Raw genomic sequence first — 15693 nt, 5'->3', positions numbered from 1 at the left:
GGATTCAATCCTAACCCTAGCCCAATGCTCCCTTGTGAGAGAATCTCAAGTGCTTCCCTAGTCGATGCAGGCTCATACAGAGCAGGGTAAGGAGGGAACAGCATGTTTATTACCAGTATCACAAATGACCCTTGTTGCAACAGAGGATTACAAATCCATTATAGGATTCCTCATTTCACTATTGCTGTCACATGGATGGGTAGTGGGACTCAGGAACAATGAAAATGCCAGAACATTGTGTGCCTCTTTCGCAAAGACACTTACTACATTACTGTATGTTATCAATGCTAAACACAGCTATCCTGGCTTATTTTTCTTCCATGAAACATTTTTCCTAATTACCTTTTCAATCCACGCTTCTGTTCAGTGTACTGACAGTGTGTTCCACTCACCTGATTGACCAGCTGTTGTGTAATAACTTCTTGTCATTGTCCCTCTCCTCGTCAGACACTGAGCCGGAATTCACGCTCCTGTTCAGCTTGGTAAGCTTCTCTGCCTGGGCCCCCTTGGACCTCCTAGGTCTGATTTCCAGCTCAGTTTTGAAAGTGACAGTGTTAGCTTCACTTGCAAAGTCCTCAGTGCACAGCTTGTCCAGGTCAGGCATGCTTAGTGCCCTCAGTTCCCTAAGCCTGGAACGAGACAGGGATGAATGACCCCTCGGGTTCCTGTTACGGGATACAGGTGGAGTTTGGGATACAGGGTCTTGCTCGCTCACTGAGGCAACACCCAAAGCTTTCTCTTCAGTATGGGACTCTCTTATATTCTCAACAGGGTTGGATTCAAACCCTATCAGAGCCATAGTGGATGGAGACTTCTTGAGATGAGGGGACGTCACTGGAGCCTCACTGGAGCTATCAGCACATGAGCTCAGACTCCTTCTTAAGGACCGGGAACCGTCCATAAAGTGGGCACCTGCTGCTGAAGCTGTCACGCTGCCCGATGATCTCCTTCCCACTGGAGGTTTAGAAGTGACAGCGAATGACTGGATTTCGATGGCTCGGATTACCGGCTTGTCGAAACTGGCCAGGTTCTCGAAAGACTTTATCCGCTGCCTGACTGAGAAGGAGTTGTGATCCAGAGGGAGGCTGGATTCGATGGAGTAACTCCGTCTCTCTGTTTTCAAGCCCTCCGGTTTGGGTCTGTTGGACTTGTTTTGTTCCTCGCCTTCCATTGTTGTTGAGCTCTTGAAAACATCATCATCTTGTTTGATGAACGTACTGCTGCTGGATGAACTGTGGCAAGGTTCTGCCTCCACTGCAGCCTCTGTAAAAGCACAAGGGTCTTGCTTATCAAGCTGACTCGTTTGATCATTGAGAAGACTGGACCCTACTGCTTCAGCCCTACTGCATTGTTCTTCATGTAGAGACTCGCTCCTTCCTGCCGCTTTATGAAAAATCCTTGTTGCGTCCAAGTCTTTCAGTGCTTTGGTAGATGCATCTCCAACTGCAGGGACTGCATTTGTTTCTGAAGTCTCCCTGCGTTCAAGAATTGGTGTTGATGCTAATGATGATGGTGAAGATGAGGAAGACAGCCTTACTTCAATGAAGCTCCTCTGGGTCGTCACTGTTTCTGGTTGTTCTTTGTCAGATGAAGTCACCTGAGAGTATGGTGCTGCATGTGTAAGCTGTGTTTCTCCTGCTAACGATTCACATTGTTGTGCCGCTGAGTCACTTGCTGCAGGATTTGAACTGGGATGATCTTCCACGCCCTTTCTCTCAAGCTCAGGTGGTCTGTAGTCTTTCTTCTGCCCACTTGGTTTTGGCAAACCTGTTGAGTTTTTTTCAAGCTGCTTGCTTGTTTTCAGGTTATATGTTAAAGATACTTTCTTGGGCTGAAGTTTTGGTGACTGCAGCGGGGACACTGACATTTTCTTCTGAGAAGCCACTTCAGCCTTTGTGGACTTTGTGGTCACAGACCCCTCTGGTGCCTTGTTTTTACTTTTAATACTGAGTCCCTTCAGTCTGGGTGCTGTGCTCGATCTCTGTATTTTATCTTGGAGTTTTATTCTGCTCGTGTGTGCTGCACTTGCGCTCTCCCATTGGGTTTTCAAACCCGAGGCCCAAGGAAACTGACAGGAATTGTTTTGTATGTGTGAAACGGATGACTTTGAACCAAGGGAAGGATTCACTTTAACCTGATCTCTGTCTTTAAGGGTCAGTGATGTCAATGTTTTCCCCCCCAGTGTGGAATTACTAAGAGGGGAGCACCTAGGTTCACTTCCCTGGGAGAACAGATGTGAATTGCTACTTTTGTTTGATGTCAGTAAGGCATCTGAAGATGACCTACACAGCTCACTGTGAGTTCTGGGAGGTAAACGAGAGTCTGTATGCATTAAGGCAGAATGTACGACCTCACCTTGCCTTGGTGAAGTTGGCTGTGCTTTGTCAGGTCCAACCTCCTTGTCACAGGAAACTGTGACCACCTCTTTACTGCAGTCTTGTGAGGAGAATCCATCACTGCTAACTGATACATTGTCTCTGGAAAACCCACCAGCTATGTCTTTTTTATCTGAAGGGCAAAAGGCACCTGTAGGCTTAAATTTAGTTGGTGGTGAGGCTGGCTTTGAAGTAGACCTCTGCTGTAGCGTAAACGGAAGTTCTTCTCGGCCAGCTGCAAAGGAATGAACCTGCTTTACATTGGCCCTGTCTGGGATTTCATGGCAAAGTGAGAAAGGTCTGCCCTGAACATTGTTTTTGTCTGAGTGGCACTGTGTGCTGGAGTCGTGTGTTGAATCGTAACAAATCTCAACCTGCTCCTCGTCTGAGTCTGTAATCTGCACTTCCCCATGCTGGTTATTAGTATGGCACTTTACAGCTCTCATGACCTGGGGACTGGGGTCAGCAGCAGAGTCTGTTTCTGAGTCACTCTCATCTACTGTACAGTACATAGATTTCAGTGGCCCTGTGTCCATGCACTCATCAGCACCCTTTGAATTGAAAAGCTCTTCTTCATTCAGACTGCTGAAGTTCCTGGAGTAGCTATTTAAAAATGTCTTACTGACAGTGAAGAACTTGCCAGTGTTCCCAGCATCCAGAACTGAGAAATCCAGTCTATTCTGCTGAGGTCCAGTGGAACCAGACTTGCTGTTGTTCTCCTGTGTTATCCTATTGTCCAAAGGAGCATCGACCTCGCTTGCACTTTGATCTTTATTTAAGTGTATTGTTTCCTCTGTAGAGTTTAGTTCACTTATAAAGTCATCAATATTGGTGACAGGAATATCACTTCTACTGCAGTCCATTGAAAGTGCTTGTAATTGTGAGGGCTCATCTGCAGGTGGCAGCACTAATCCAGACTGCAAATCCTCTTTATTTGCAGGTGCATCCTCTGGGATTTCCACAGGGCCTTTCTGAGTAACCAAGCTCTTGTTGGCATCTGGGTGGGATGCTCCATCAGGACTCGATGACATCATGAGGCTGGAGAGTCTGTCTACAGCTGCAGAAAGATTAACCAACAACAACAAGAAGGATCAATGCATGGATTAGGAGTCCAAACATAGAAGGAACAATGTGATTGCAGTACTAAACTGAATCTGGAGCAGCATGAAAAAAACAACAACTTCATAACAGAATACTGTAGGGGGAAATTCACAAACCATTTACTCCAACATGTCTTTAGCACCGTTCGTTCTGAAATTATTAAAACACCCATTGAAGTGACAATGACTTCGAATAAACAGGTCAGGGATTTAACTGAAGGGCTCTGAAGTAAGAATTCAGAAGCTGCTTGTTTCTAGTTTTGTAATATTAAACAGGATCTCGCTCTTTTCAGAAAGAATGGTGCAAATAACAGTGGCTTTGTGAATTTTGTACATACAGTATACAGAGGCCACAAGCTGGACTTTTCTGTAGTAAGTACAATCATGTCATATCCTTAGACTGCCGTGTTTATATGTATATATCTATACACAGAGGGGCAATCTGGCTCTCGGGGTACGACATATACTTCAACTTTCTATACAATATTATTTATGGTATACAATGCTTATATTAAGGGTCAAATAATATACATATCCACCCCAGACAATAGCGTCAGAGAGACTTGGAGCATTCCAAAGAGTTGCACAGTTGGTATGCTGCTGAATGACGTGACCTTGTCTCTTAAGTAGCAGATGGTTTTAAATTTGTTTTCAAAAGAGCAATTCCTAGATGAATGCGGTTACTCTTAAGAACAGCATTTCTGTAAAGGAAGCGGCTGTTTTCTGCTAGAACATTGTTATACAGTCATGGCTTCTGTCTAGAACCTCAACAAGCACCGAATGCACTGTGCAACCTGGCTGTCTGTATGGAAAGTAGGAATTCGTCCCGAATCTTTCAAGTCAGCTGTAATATTACTTACAGACTCCTGATAAACCATCCAGTACAGTGCAACAGTACCTGTTTACACCTGTGTCTCTTACTAACCTGCAGTTACTTAAGTATTCTTCACTAATGTGGTCAAGGCAAACTTTTCAGCTGCTACACAACCAGCTTAATGTTTTCCTTCATTCTTTTTTAAGGTTACCAACACATTCTAGAATCTGAACGGGGGATGTGTAAGCAGAAGAATTGTCACACATTCTAGAATCTGAAAGGGGGGTGTGTAAGCAGAAGAATTGTCACACATTCTAGAATCTGAATGGGGGATGTGTAAGCAGAAGAATTGTCACACATTCTAGAATCTGAAAAGGGATGTGTAGAAGGATTGTCATTGGCTGTTCACGGACCTCAAACAGCAGGTTTAAGAAGTTCAAGGAACATTTCAGATGATAAGGTATCCTATATCTAAACTGTACTAGAAAGTTTCCTAGCTTACTGGATGATTAAACTGGATGGTTTTTCTTCCCTTTTTATGATGTTTGCCTTTTATTGCAATTACTCAAATTATAGATATATATATATATATATATATATATATATATATATATATATATATATATATATATATATATATATATATATATGTTTTTGATAAGTCTGAGTTAAGGGGCTTTTACTATAATTTAGGAAGTTGTTCTTCTATTGTAGTTGCCTGCCATAGACATCTGTAATGTAGGCTAGATCAGTCAAAGTGCCTTTATATTAGTAGCACCAGCGCCATCTGGTGCACAGCAATGTATTGCCAGGAAAACAAAAAAGCTTGCCCCAAAGTGGAGTATTACCTGTACTTGATTCTGTACTTGATTTTGTTGCTGCGTGCACAGAAGTGTATTTGTACAGTATGTGATTGTACTGGGTGTAAATGACAGAGGGAAGCTGTACTTTGTATCTTTGTTGCCCCACAGTTACAGAGCACTGCTACATGAAGGTTACCATGGTAATGCAGGAATAAGTAATAATAGTGTGTTTATAGTGGTTTGAATTTCACATTGGGGGGAGGGGGGTTACAGAGTCAGTACAGAATTCATTTACAATTGGAAAAACTACAAAACAAACTTACCTATTAGTTGTAATGTGTGGATTACACTGTCTACTCAGAGAGATTAGATTTGCTAAATGTGCAGTCGGTATTAAACCGTGTAGATGTTTGAGATAAGAATTCTGCTGTACAGCACACCTAGAATACACACTGAACACTCATGAAGCGTAGGATAATGGAGGCGTTATCAAGGGAGACTGTTACTACTGTCAAGTACAGGTACCTCCTATGTAAAACAAACGCACATATGATTGTTATTTAAATCAAAATGTTGCTTAAAGAAATTAAATAAATAATAAGACTGTAATGACAGTGACATAAACAAAAAATACAGTCAAACCTGTATGTCTGGTCACTTGAATAAAGTGCTAGTTTACCAATTAACACGACGTGACAGTGAGTGACAAGGTCTCCTTCAATAAGCTGCCACAAACTGTACATCCCTTAAGTGACAGTCAATTCAGGATTCACTGTACACGTCTACAGGGTGTACTTTAGAGAAACTGGGGTGTATCAAACTGATCCAAACAGCAGCTGATCTAAATACAGCCACCGTTCCCATCATTCAAATGGAGCTCTTTGTGTACCACGGTTATGAAAACTCAACCCTGAGCCTCTTCAGTGCATGTCTCTGTAAAGAGTATGCAAAACCCATGGAGGATCTGATTTAAATCATTTAAATGACGTCACAATTCAAACCCACCACTGCTCAGATCAACCGAATAGACCCCAGTGTGCGAGAACAATGAAAATAATGATTGAAACAGAAAGAGAGAGAGAGAGAGATACATAGTCACCATGGTAACAAACCCAGCCTGCAGTTCCCTTTGCGCTGGAGAAGGGGACTGTCAGCAAGGACAAGGCTTGTGTGCTCCTGCTTCTTTACGCAGCATGGGAAAAGACACACTGAACGATTTATTTACATCACAATATGCTGGTCAAACGTCATTATGGTGTCCAGTGATTTCAAAATACTGGGAAAATAAGAATATTAAAGGCAGTAACAACTGACTTTTTTTTTATTTTTATCAGAACCATGTTTGAGTTTTTGTAAGGTCAAATTTGCTTTACAACCAACAAGGTAATTTAACTGATCCAAAGTTATGTTGCAATTACTGTACATTAACCCATTAAGTGCCATTGTCCTCGTTTGAGGACGGGACTACTTTGTTATTTTTTAGGAACGTTTTAAAATGGCATCTACCTGTTATTTAAATGTTCTCTTTAACTATATTGTTATGATAACTTATTCTAATTGTATTAACCGCAACAGTTGAAGTCTAAATGTAATGTATCAAAGTAGATAAATGCAGCTTGTGTTCTGATCTTTTCAAAGAAACACTCGTTGGGTACTTTATGGGTTAAGACAGAGGACTCGTTTACCTCCATTTCAATGGATTCTATATGACTGTCAGCAGCAGAATTTCTTTTTTTTAATGCAATAACTGTGGTCCACTGCATTTAAGATGCACTGCGAACACTGGCAGGAAGCTGCCATCGTAGACTCTTAGACCCAGTTCAATAAACTTTTTAGCTGAAGGGATTTTATACGTTCATGCAGTTAACAGTGATTTGTTAATTCACCTAATCAATTAAACAGACAAAAAGAAAAAGTCACGTGTCAAAACCACTAGCAGGATCTTCAGAATAATCCTGATTTTATGACTGAATTTTTGTTTCTAAAAAAAATGTTATTTGCATTGTTATGTTATCCAGTATTTTTCCCTCTAAAACAAAACAAAAAAATGAAACAGGCCTTTACTAGCCAATCTGGAACACCTGTTGCTAGGAGACTGCTACTAGAGTTAACAAAATGATTTCCATGCAACTCCAGAACAATCCCCTATCTTTATTCAGTGCTTCATATTTAATACGTTTTTGGTTGAAAAAAAAAGAATGCAAGCAAAATAGAGATTCCCACAGTTTGTATTCCCCATAAATAAGACCCGTAAAGATGTACACTTACCAGATACTGGCTTCTTTACTTCTAACGAGAGAGAGGCTGGCAGGGTCTGCATGAGGTTACACACGTCCTGATATGACATGCTACTAATTGGGGTGTCTCCTATTGATACTAGCTCATCTCCAGGACTCAGCTTTCCCATCGATTCCTGAAATACATCGTCAGAAAGAGATATGAGCCAGTCAGGGATGTCACAATGCAGCACGCAAGTAAAGGGTAAAGTCTGAAGCAATTACAGTCAGCTGACCTACGTACATGGGCAGGGTACCGAACTTTGAACATGCTTTTTCATGGGAAAGTGCTAGAATATAAAAAGAGGGAAGAACAGAATCATTCTGTAATGTAAAGGTACAACTGAACAGAAATGTGGGGGTTATAAATTCCATGCTTATCAAACACATTGTAAACATCATGTGGTATACACAGCCACTGCCAAAACAAAAAGCAGAACTGTTACTGTAACGCTGTAAATCCATACAATGTGATACATTACCATGAAACAAACTGAGACAAATCCCTACAATGTGATACATTACCATGAAACAAACTGATACAAATCCATACAGTGTGATACATTACCATGAAACAAACTGAGACAAATCCCTACAATGTGATACATTACCATGAAACAAACTGAGACAAATCCCTACAATGTGATACATTACCATGAAACAAACTGATACAAATCCATACAGTGTGATACATTACCATGAAACAAACTGAGACAAATCCCTACAATGTGATACATTACCATGAAACAAACTGAGACAAATCCATACAGTGTGATACATTACCATGAAACAAACTGATACAAATCCCTACAATGTGATACATTACCATGAAACAAACTGAGACAAATCCCTACAATGTGATACATTACCATGAAACAAACTGAGACAAATCCATACAGTGTGATACATTACCATGAAACAAACTGAGACAAATCCATACAGTGTGATACATTACCATGAAACAAACTGATACAAATCCATAGTGTGATACATTACCATGAAACAAACTGATACAAATCTCTACAATGTGATACATTACCATGAAACAAACTGAGACAAATCCCTACAATGTGATACATTATCATGAAACAAACTGAGACAAATCCCTACAATGTGATACATTACCATGAAACAAACTGATACAAATCCCTACAATGTGATACATTACCATGAAACAAACTGATACAAATCCATACAGTGTGATACATTACCATGAAACAAACTGATACAAATCCCTACAATGTGATACATTACCATGAAACAAACTGAGACAAATCCATACAATGTGATACATTACCATGAAACAAACTGAGACAAATCCATACAGTGTGATACATTACCATGAAACAAACTGATACAAATCCATAGTGTGATACATTACCATGAAACAAACTGATACAAATCCCTACAATGTGATACATTACCATGAAACAAACTGAGACAAATCCCTACAATGTGATACATTATCATGAAACAAACTGAGACAAATCCCTACAATGTGATACATTACCATGAAACAAACTGATACAAATCCCTACAATGTGATACATTACCATGAAACAAACTGATACAAATCCATAGTGTGATACATTACCATGAAACAAACTGAGACAAATCCATACAGTGTGATACATTACCATGAAACAAACTGAGACAAATCCATACAGTGTGATACATTACCATGAAACAAACTGATACAAATCCCTACAATGTGATACATTACCATGAAACAAACTGATACAAATCCATACAGTGTGATACATTACCATGAAACGAACTGATACAAATCCCTACAATGTGATACACTACCATGAAACAAACTGATACAAATCCCTACAATGTGATACATTACCATGAAACAAACTGATACAAATCCCTACAATGTGATACATTACCATGAAACAAACTGATACAAATCCCTACAATGTGATACATTACCATGAAACAAACTGATACAAATCCATACAGTGTGATACATTACCATGAAACGAACTGATACAAATCCCTACAATGTGATACACTACCATGAAACAAACTGATACAAATCCCTACAATGTGATACATTACCATGAAACAAACTGATACAAATCCCTACAATGTGATACATTACCATGAAACAAACTGAGACAAATCCCTACAATGTGATACATTACCATGAAACAAACTGATACAAATCCATAGTGTGATACATTACCATGAAACAAACTGATACAAATCCATACAATGTGATACATTACCATGAAACGAACTGAGACAAATCCATACAATGTGATACATTACCATGAAACAAACTGAGACAAATCCCTACAATGTGATACACTACCATGAAACAAACTGATACAAATCCATACAGTGTGATACATTACCATGAAACAAACTGATACAAATCCATACAATGTGATACATTATCATGAAACAAACTGAGACAAATCCCTACAATGTGATACATTACCATGAAACAAACTGATACAAATCCCTACAATGTGATACATTACCATGAAACAAACTGAGACAAATCCATAGTGTGATACATTACCATGAAACAAACTGAGACAAATCCCTACAATGTGATACATTACCATGAAACAAACTGAGACAAATCCCTACAATGTGATACATTACCATGAAACAAACTGATACAAATCCCTACAGTGTGATACATTACCATGAAACAAACTGATACAAATCCATACAGTGTGATACATTACCATGAAACAAACTGAGACAAATCCATACAGTGTGATACATTACCATGAAACAAACTGAGACAAATCCATAGTGTGATACATTACCATGAAACAAACTGAGACAAATCCCTACAATGTGATACATTACCATGAAACAAACTGAGACAAATCCATACAATGTGATACATTACCATGAAACAAACTGAGACAAATCCCTACAATGTGATACATTATCATGAAACAAACTGATACAAATCCCTACAATGTGATACATTACCATGAAACAAACTGAGACAAACCCCTACAATGTGATACATTATCATGAAACAAACTGAGACAAATCCATAGTGTGATACATTACCATGAAACAAACTGAGACAAATCCCTACAATGTGATACATTACCATGAAACAAACTGAGACAAATCCCTACAATGTGATACACTACCATGAAACAAACTGATACAAATCCCTACAATGTGATACATTACTATGAATAAAATTTATTGCAACCATTAAAAAATGCTCTGACCTTTGAAACAAATTAAACAAATTGTCGTCCTCTCTGCTGCTGATCACTGGATTGAGCTGTCTGCTAAAGGGCTGACATCACTGGGGTATAAAGAACTGCAAACTGAGTCAATGCTCATGTAATGCCACCTCTAGAAATACTACAACCAAGGAAAATCTGCAGCAGGAGGACCAAAAACATTTCAAAGGTGACATTGTGTCACAGTTTAATTTAATTTCCTTGGTGACTTTTTGTGAAATCATTAAAGCAGATAAGTTGTACATTTGTCCTGGTGCAATAGCTTGACCCATAGAATGAAATGGAAATACAAGGGCTGGGCACGAAAAGCTAACCTCAACTAAAGAGCAAGCATCTAGATCAGAGGTAAGTATGGGTCGTGCATGTCTTTAAAAGAAAACAGTGAATGACTGTAGCGTACCCTATCAGCGGCACCACCAGGCCGTAAAGCCGCTATCAACACCCTGAGAGGAGAAGCCTTGATCTCCAAGTCCAGGCCAAAGGACTCCGACTCCTTCCTTGCCAGATGCACCATTTCTGTAGTGCCTGGCCCCGAGGGGTCTGCAGCCTCGGGTATCTTGCTGTGAGGCAGCGGTCTGGCTACCGGTTTGCCTCCGGCTTGGCAGTGGTGCTCCTCGTTCTTCTGCCGCTGGGGCAGGTTTGGGCACTCGATGCTCATCATGCTTTTGACTCGGGTGACTGCCTTGTGCTCTAGCTTGGGTGAGCGCTTGGACTCCAGCTGGCCTTCGCGGTGCTGCTCTTTCTTGACACCCAGGTTGCTGCCGCCCGCGTCGTGATCTAAGGAGCGGACGGGTGTGGAGGGGGACTCTCCTCCCTGCAGCTGCTCTGCCCCCAGGCCGTCCTCCGACTCCACAGAGCTGCCGTAGAGAGGAGCGGGTGCCTCGCTGTCCTGGCTCTCGTCCTCCACTTCCACGGAGGAGCAGACCATCACTATCCCAGAGTCCTGCTCCAGTATCCTGTGGGCGCCTCCCTCTATCACAATCGCAGAGTCCTCTTCCACCCCGCCCACACGCAGAGACCTCCTGAAGCGCACGGCAGCGTCGGGGCTCTCCGCCTGCACCAGGTCCTCATCCTCGTCGCTGACTTCGTCCTCGTAGCAGATGACCCTGCGCTGCCTCAGCAGGGGGCTGCGCACGGACTTGGGGCTCCCCACTAGACTGGCCTGCCGGGCCGCCTCCACATGCCTGTTCACAGGGTTCTTCCCGTTGCTGCCTGGAGAAGCAGAGGCCACGTCCATTCTGGCAGAGGCTGGCTCTTTAAAGGCTGCGGGAGAGCGGGAGAGTGAACCCATAGAAATATACATTAACCAAACACATTAGAATTTATAGTGGCTACCGATGAGCATCCCTAGCTTAATGATAGGGTGTGTAACCAATACAAGGTCCTCTACCAAAGCTGTCATTATTGCTATTGTGTACATTTCTCTTTTAATAGCACATGGTTGTTATGTACTGGATAACCCTAGGTGTTTTACCAAGCCTCAGTTATACTGAGAGTTCAAACAGTGTGTCATTATTAACTTCTGTACTTGTGAATGAAAATCCAGCTCAACAGAAGCAGACCCCGTGTCTAAGTGGAATTTGTGATACCTGGGTTAAGGGGCGGGGCTGAGCTGTCGTCCAATGAGGTGTTGCAGCTCTTGTTGCGGAGCAATTCGTCATCACTGGAGCCGGTTACCATGGTATCCGAGAGAGATGACTGGCTGGGCACATGTGAAAAGTATTGAGAGAGCTCCGCTTCTGAGCTTAGGGACCCTTGCTGAAAATAATAAACCTTTATTACAAATGAACAAGCACACAAACATGCTTGCAAAGCAGGCCAATATAATCCTGGGCATCTTTGTGTACAAACATTATCTTAAAAGTGCAGTAGCCCATGAAGATTTTTTAAATATTTCAGATGTTCCCTCTGCTTTGCTTCCCTGACTAAAACAGAACTTACAAGTTGCATTTCTAACCCCCTGCTGCAGCAGGTATAGCAGGAGCATGGCTGCTCAGAGTGAAAACTTCAAGGACACGATGCGCATGTGTCTGGAGGTAAAACTGCCTAAGGGTATGCAAACAAAGTGGTAAGCCAAGCACGCTTCATTTCTGCTGAAGTAGAGCGCACAAAAGACAAAACTATGGATGAATATACAGCAATGGCCAAAAGTTTTGCATCACCCAATAGAATTAACTCATTTTGCTTCATAAAGTCGAATGAAACCTGCTGAATAATGTTACATTCACATATTGAATTACATACCGCTTTGTAGTTTTCCATATACTTTACAAAAAAACTGACAAATTGAAAAATGTGACATTTGAAATCTAACTTGAAATGCTGTACTACTATTATGGCTTCCGGTAGACTTTTGCAATATAATTTTGTAGTTTCTTTGATTACATTTTAAATAAAATATCTACATTATGTTCATATATATTTTTTATTATGTCTCAATCCTATAATCCTAAGTGCAAAGCTTTTGTCCGTCAGCAGCCTGTGCACTGGTGTTAGAATAGCACTGACTGTGTGTGCACTGCCCTGTTTCCTGTCCTGTGCAGTAGATGATATTTGAACTGAAAGCCACACCCTGCTAGCTGGTTCGAGGAAGCGTTTCATTGTCCAGCTGAGAGAGGAGGCCCCGTCACTTTGCTTGGGCTTCACAGTGGGAGATGGACTCTTGGAGGGCAGTCCTAGATATGCACAAAACAAGCATTTGCTTAGAAGTCAAAAATATAAAGCAATGTATACACATGCTAAAATGACACACCAGTTTATATTTGACAATTGTGATCCAAACCTGGTAAGCCTTTTTTTTTTTTTTTTGTTAAACACAGATTTATATCCTAAGCTTTTCTTGTGCTCTGTATTTATTACCCTGCTATGCAGGTTTAGTGATATCCCCAAAGCTTGCTATGAACTGTCTCAACCTTTCAGTAAAACAATGTACAATAAAGGCTACATATTTTTCACAGAATACTTCCACAGAATATTATATTAGGTCCAGACAAGTGCTCCGTCATTGTAAAAGCACAATGCTGATTCTCAGGAGACACAGATGGGAAGAAGCTCAGCCCCACAGTGTGTAAGTGGAATAAGAAACGACTGGTGCTGCTGCATACCCAGCACATGGGAAGAATGGCTGTCTCTGCTCAGGCTTTCCCGATGAGTGGGGCGTGCAATCGCTTCATCCATCTCTTGTTCTGAAACCTGGAAGGCACAAGAAGTAGTAGATGCGTCACGTTGCAAACTCATTTGCCTTTTCAACTTGTGTTTTTGCATGCAAGATAAAATGTACAGTTGCTAACTGTGTGACTCATTTGGGAACACATAAATCCATTGTTTTATTGTTTTTAAAGTAACATGCTCCAAGAATAATTCTAGAACCAGCTGTAGGATGTCAGGAATTCATATTCATCGGTGTGAGGTAAATAAGAGCCGTTTTATACTTCTAGAGTCAACAATTAAATATGAAAAATAAATCTAGTTTGATATTCCCTAAAATGAGACACTGTTGAATGGTCTAACATATATATATATATATATATATATATATATATATATATATATATATATATATATATATATAGCCACTAGGTGGAGCCATACGCTCAGTACAGCTGCAACTAGAAATCAACAAACAGCATGACACCTATTTATGTTCTGACAAGCCCTTTTCGACACTTGACCAGACATTGCTTGTGGTGACTGTTATGAAGTGGTTAGTATAATGTATTTTGTACAATCTGCAGTTATCCAAAACACTCATTTTAAGACAACGCCTGTGAAAATATTATGTCTGTATTCTGTTCTGCTCTAATAACACAGAATGAAGCCGTGGGAGGTTGCTGTAACCCACCTTCCAAAGAGAAAGCTGCACTTGTTTTATTTGTTTGTTTTATTTGACACAAAATTCCCTATTTATTTCTATTCGCATTTAAATAAATACTGTTTGTTAGAATCATTCTTTTTATAATTAAAATACTGTGTTGTGTGGCTGACTTGAGTTTTACAACAAAGTACAGTATATTTAAAAATGTTTTTGTTTTTTTTGACAGTTTAAGAAGCTAGGAAATCGCTGCACGATGTTCTTGTTCTACGATCAAACCCATAAAGGATTCATTTGAATGTAAAGAGATTTAACTGATTTTTTAATACATCATATCAAACGGGAAAACTCAAATGAGCCGACCATTATTGTGTAGCTCTAGTATCAAATATATGTTGTATTGACTAGCCCTACAGGCATATATGATGCACCTAGTATCAGGTTAACAATGTTAATCACCTCACCAGGGGCATTGGAAACAGAGCCATGCCAAAGCCTTCTTTGTGACTTAAAGGAAGCAGAAGTCTTTTTTCATTGCAGGTACAACAAATATTTAACTTCCTGAAATCACTTCGAGCAGACGTTTGAGTTTCGGGGAGGAGATATGAAACAGATTCAATTTCCACACGAGACAGAGCTGGGAATGGCTTCTTGTGCCGAACAGAGAAGGAGAAAATGAAGATTGAACGCAAACAGCAGCTAAAAATCTGAATGTAATGCTGCAAAACAAATTAACGGGCACGCCAAAGCCCATGTAACATGAGGCAACATTCAGACAAGTTCTAACGTAGCTGAATGTGGTCTTTTTAACAAGACTAAGCTGCTCAAATCAAAACAGTTTTAATTTAGTTGCCTCATTCTTCATGGGCTTCATTCCTTTGTAACACGAGTTAATGTAAACAGCAAGACTTGACGTGAAGGATGTGTGGAGCAGTTTCTGTCAAACTTATGGCACTGAAAGCTCTTTCATGGGTCCTTCTGAATGAACAACAAGGATTTCAGGAAAATCATTGTCGTTTACTGAGCTAGAGCGGCCCACATCCAGTAGACAGTGCAGGTGATCAGCCCCTGCATGGCATAGGGCATGTTCAGGTGATCAGCCCATGGCACAGGGCATGTTCAGGTGATCAGCCCCTGCATGGCACAGGGCATGTTCAGGTGATCAGCCCATGGCACAGGGCATGTTCAGGTGATCAGCCCATGGCACAGGGCATGTTCAGGTGATCAGCCCATGGCACAGGGCATGTTCAGGTGATCAGCCCATGGCACAGGGCATGT

General features: G+C 40.8%; 1 protein-coding gene across 3 annotated transcripts in view; it reads right to left on the bottom strand.

Annotated features, from left to right (window-relative positions):
• LOC117404077 (PDZ domain-containing protein 2-like) overlaps positions 1-15693 on the bottom strand; it is a 121032-nt gene that overhangs the window by 11973 nt on the left and 93366 nt on the right. For all 3 annotated transcript variants that reach the window (XM_058999301.1, XM_058999361.1, XM_058999429.1), the window contains 6 exons: positions 13709-13796; positions 13176-13279; positions 12194-12362; positions 11005-11867; positions 7361-7505; positions 393-3432 (listed from right to left, as the gene is read on the bottom strand). In XM_058999301.1, coding sequence (XP_058855284.1) covers positions 393-3432; positions 7361-7505; positions 11005-11867; positions 12194-12362; positions 13176-13279; positions 13709-13796 — 4409 coding nt within the window. The remainder of the gene's footprint in view (positions 1-392; positions 3433-7360; positions 7506-11004; positions 11868-12193; positions 12363-13175; positions 13280-13708; positions 13797-15693) is intronic.

This window comes from Acipenser ruthenus, chromosome 1 (genome assembly GCF_902713425.1).
Source record: "Acipenser ruthenus chromosome 1, fAciRut3.2 maternal haplotype, whole genome shotgun sequence".
NCBI classification, from domain to species: domain Eukaryota; kingdom Metazoa; phylum Chordata; class Actinopteri; order Acipenseriformes; family Acipenseridae; genus Acipenser; species Acipenser ruthenus.
This window is presented reverse-complemented; position numbering and strand designations above follow the sequence as displayed.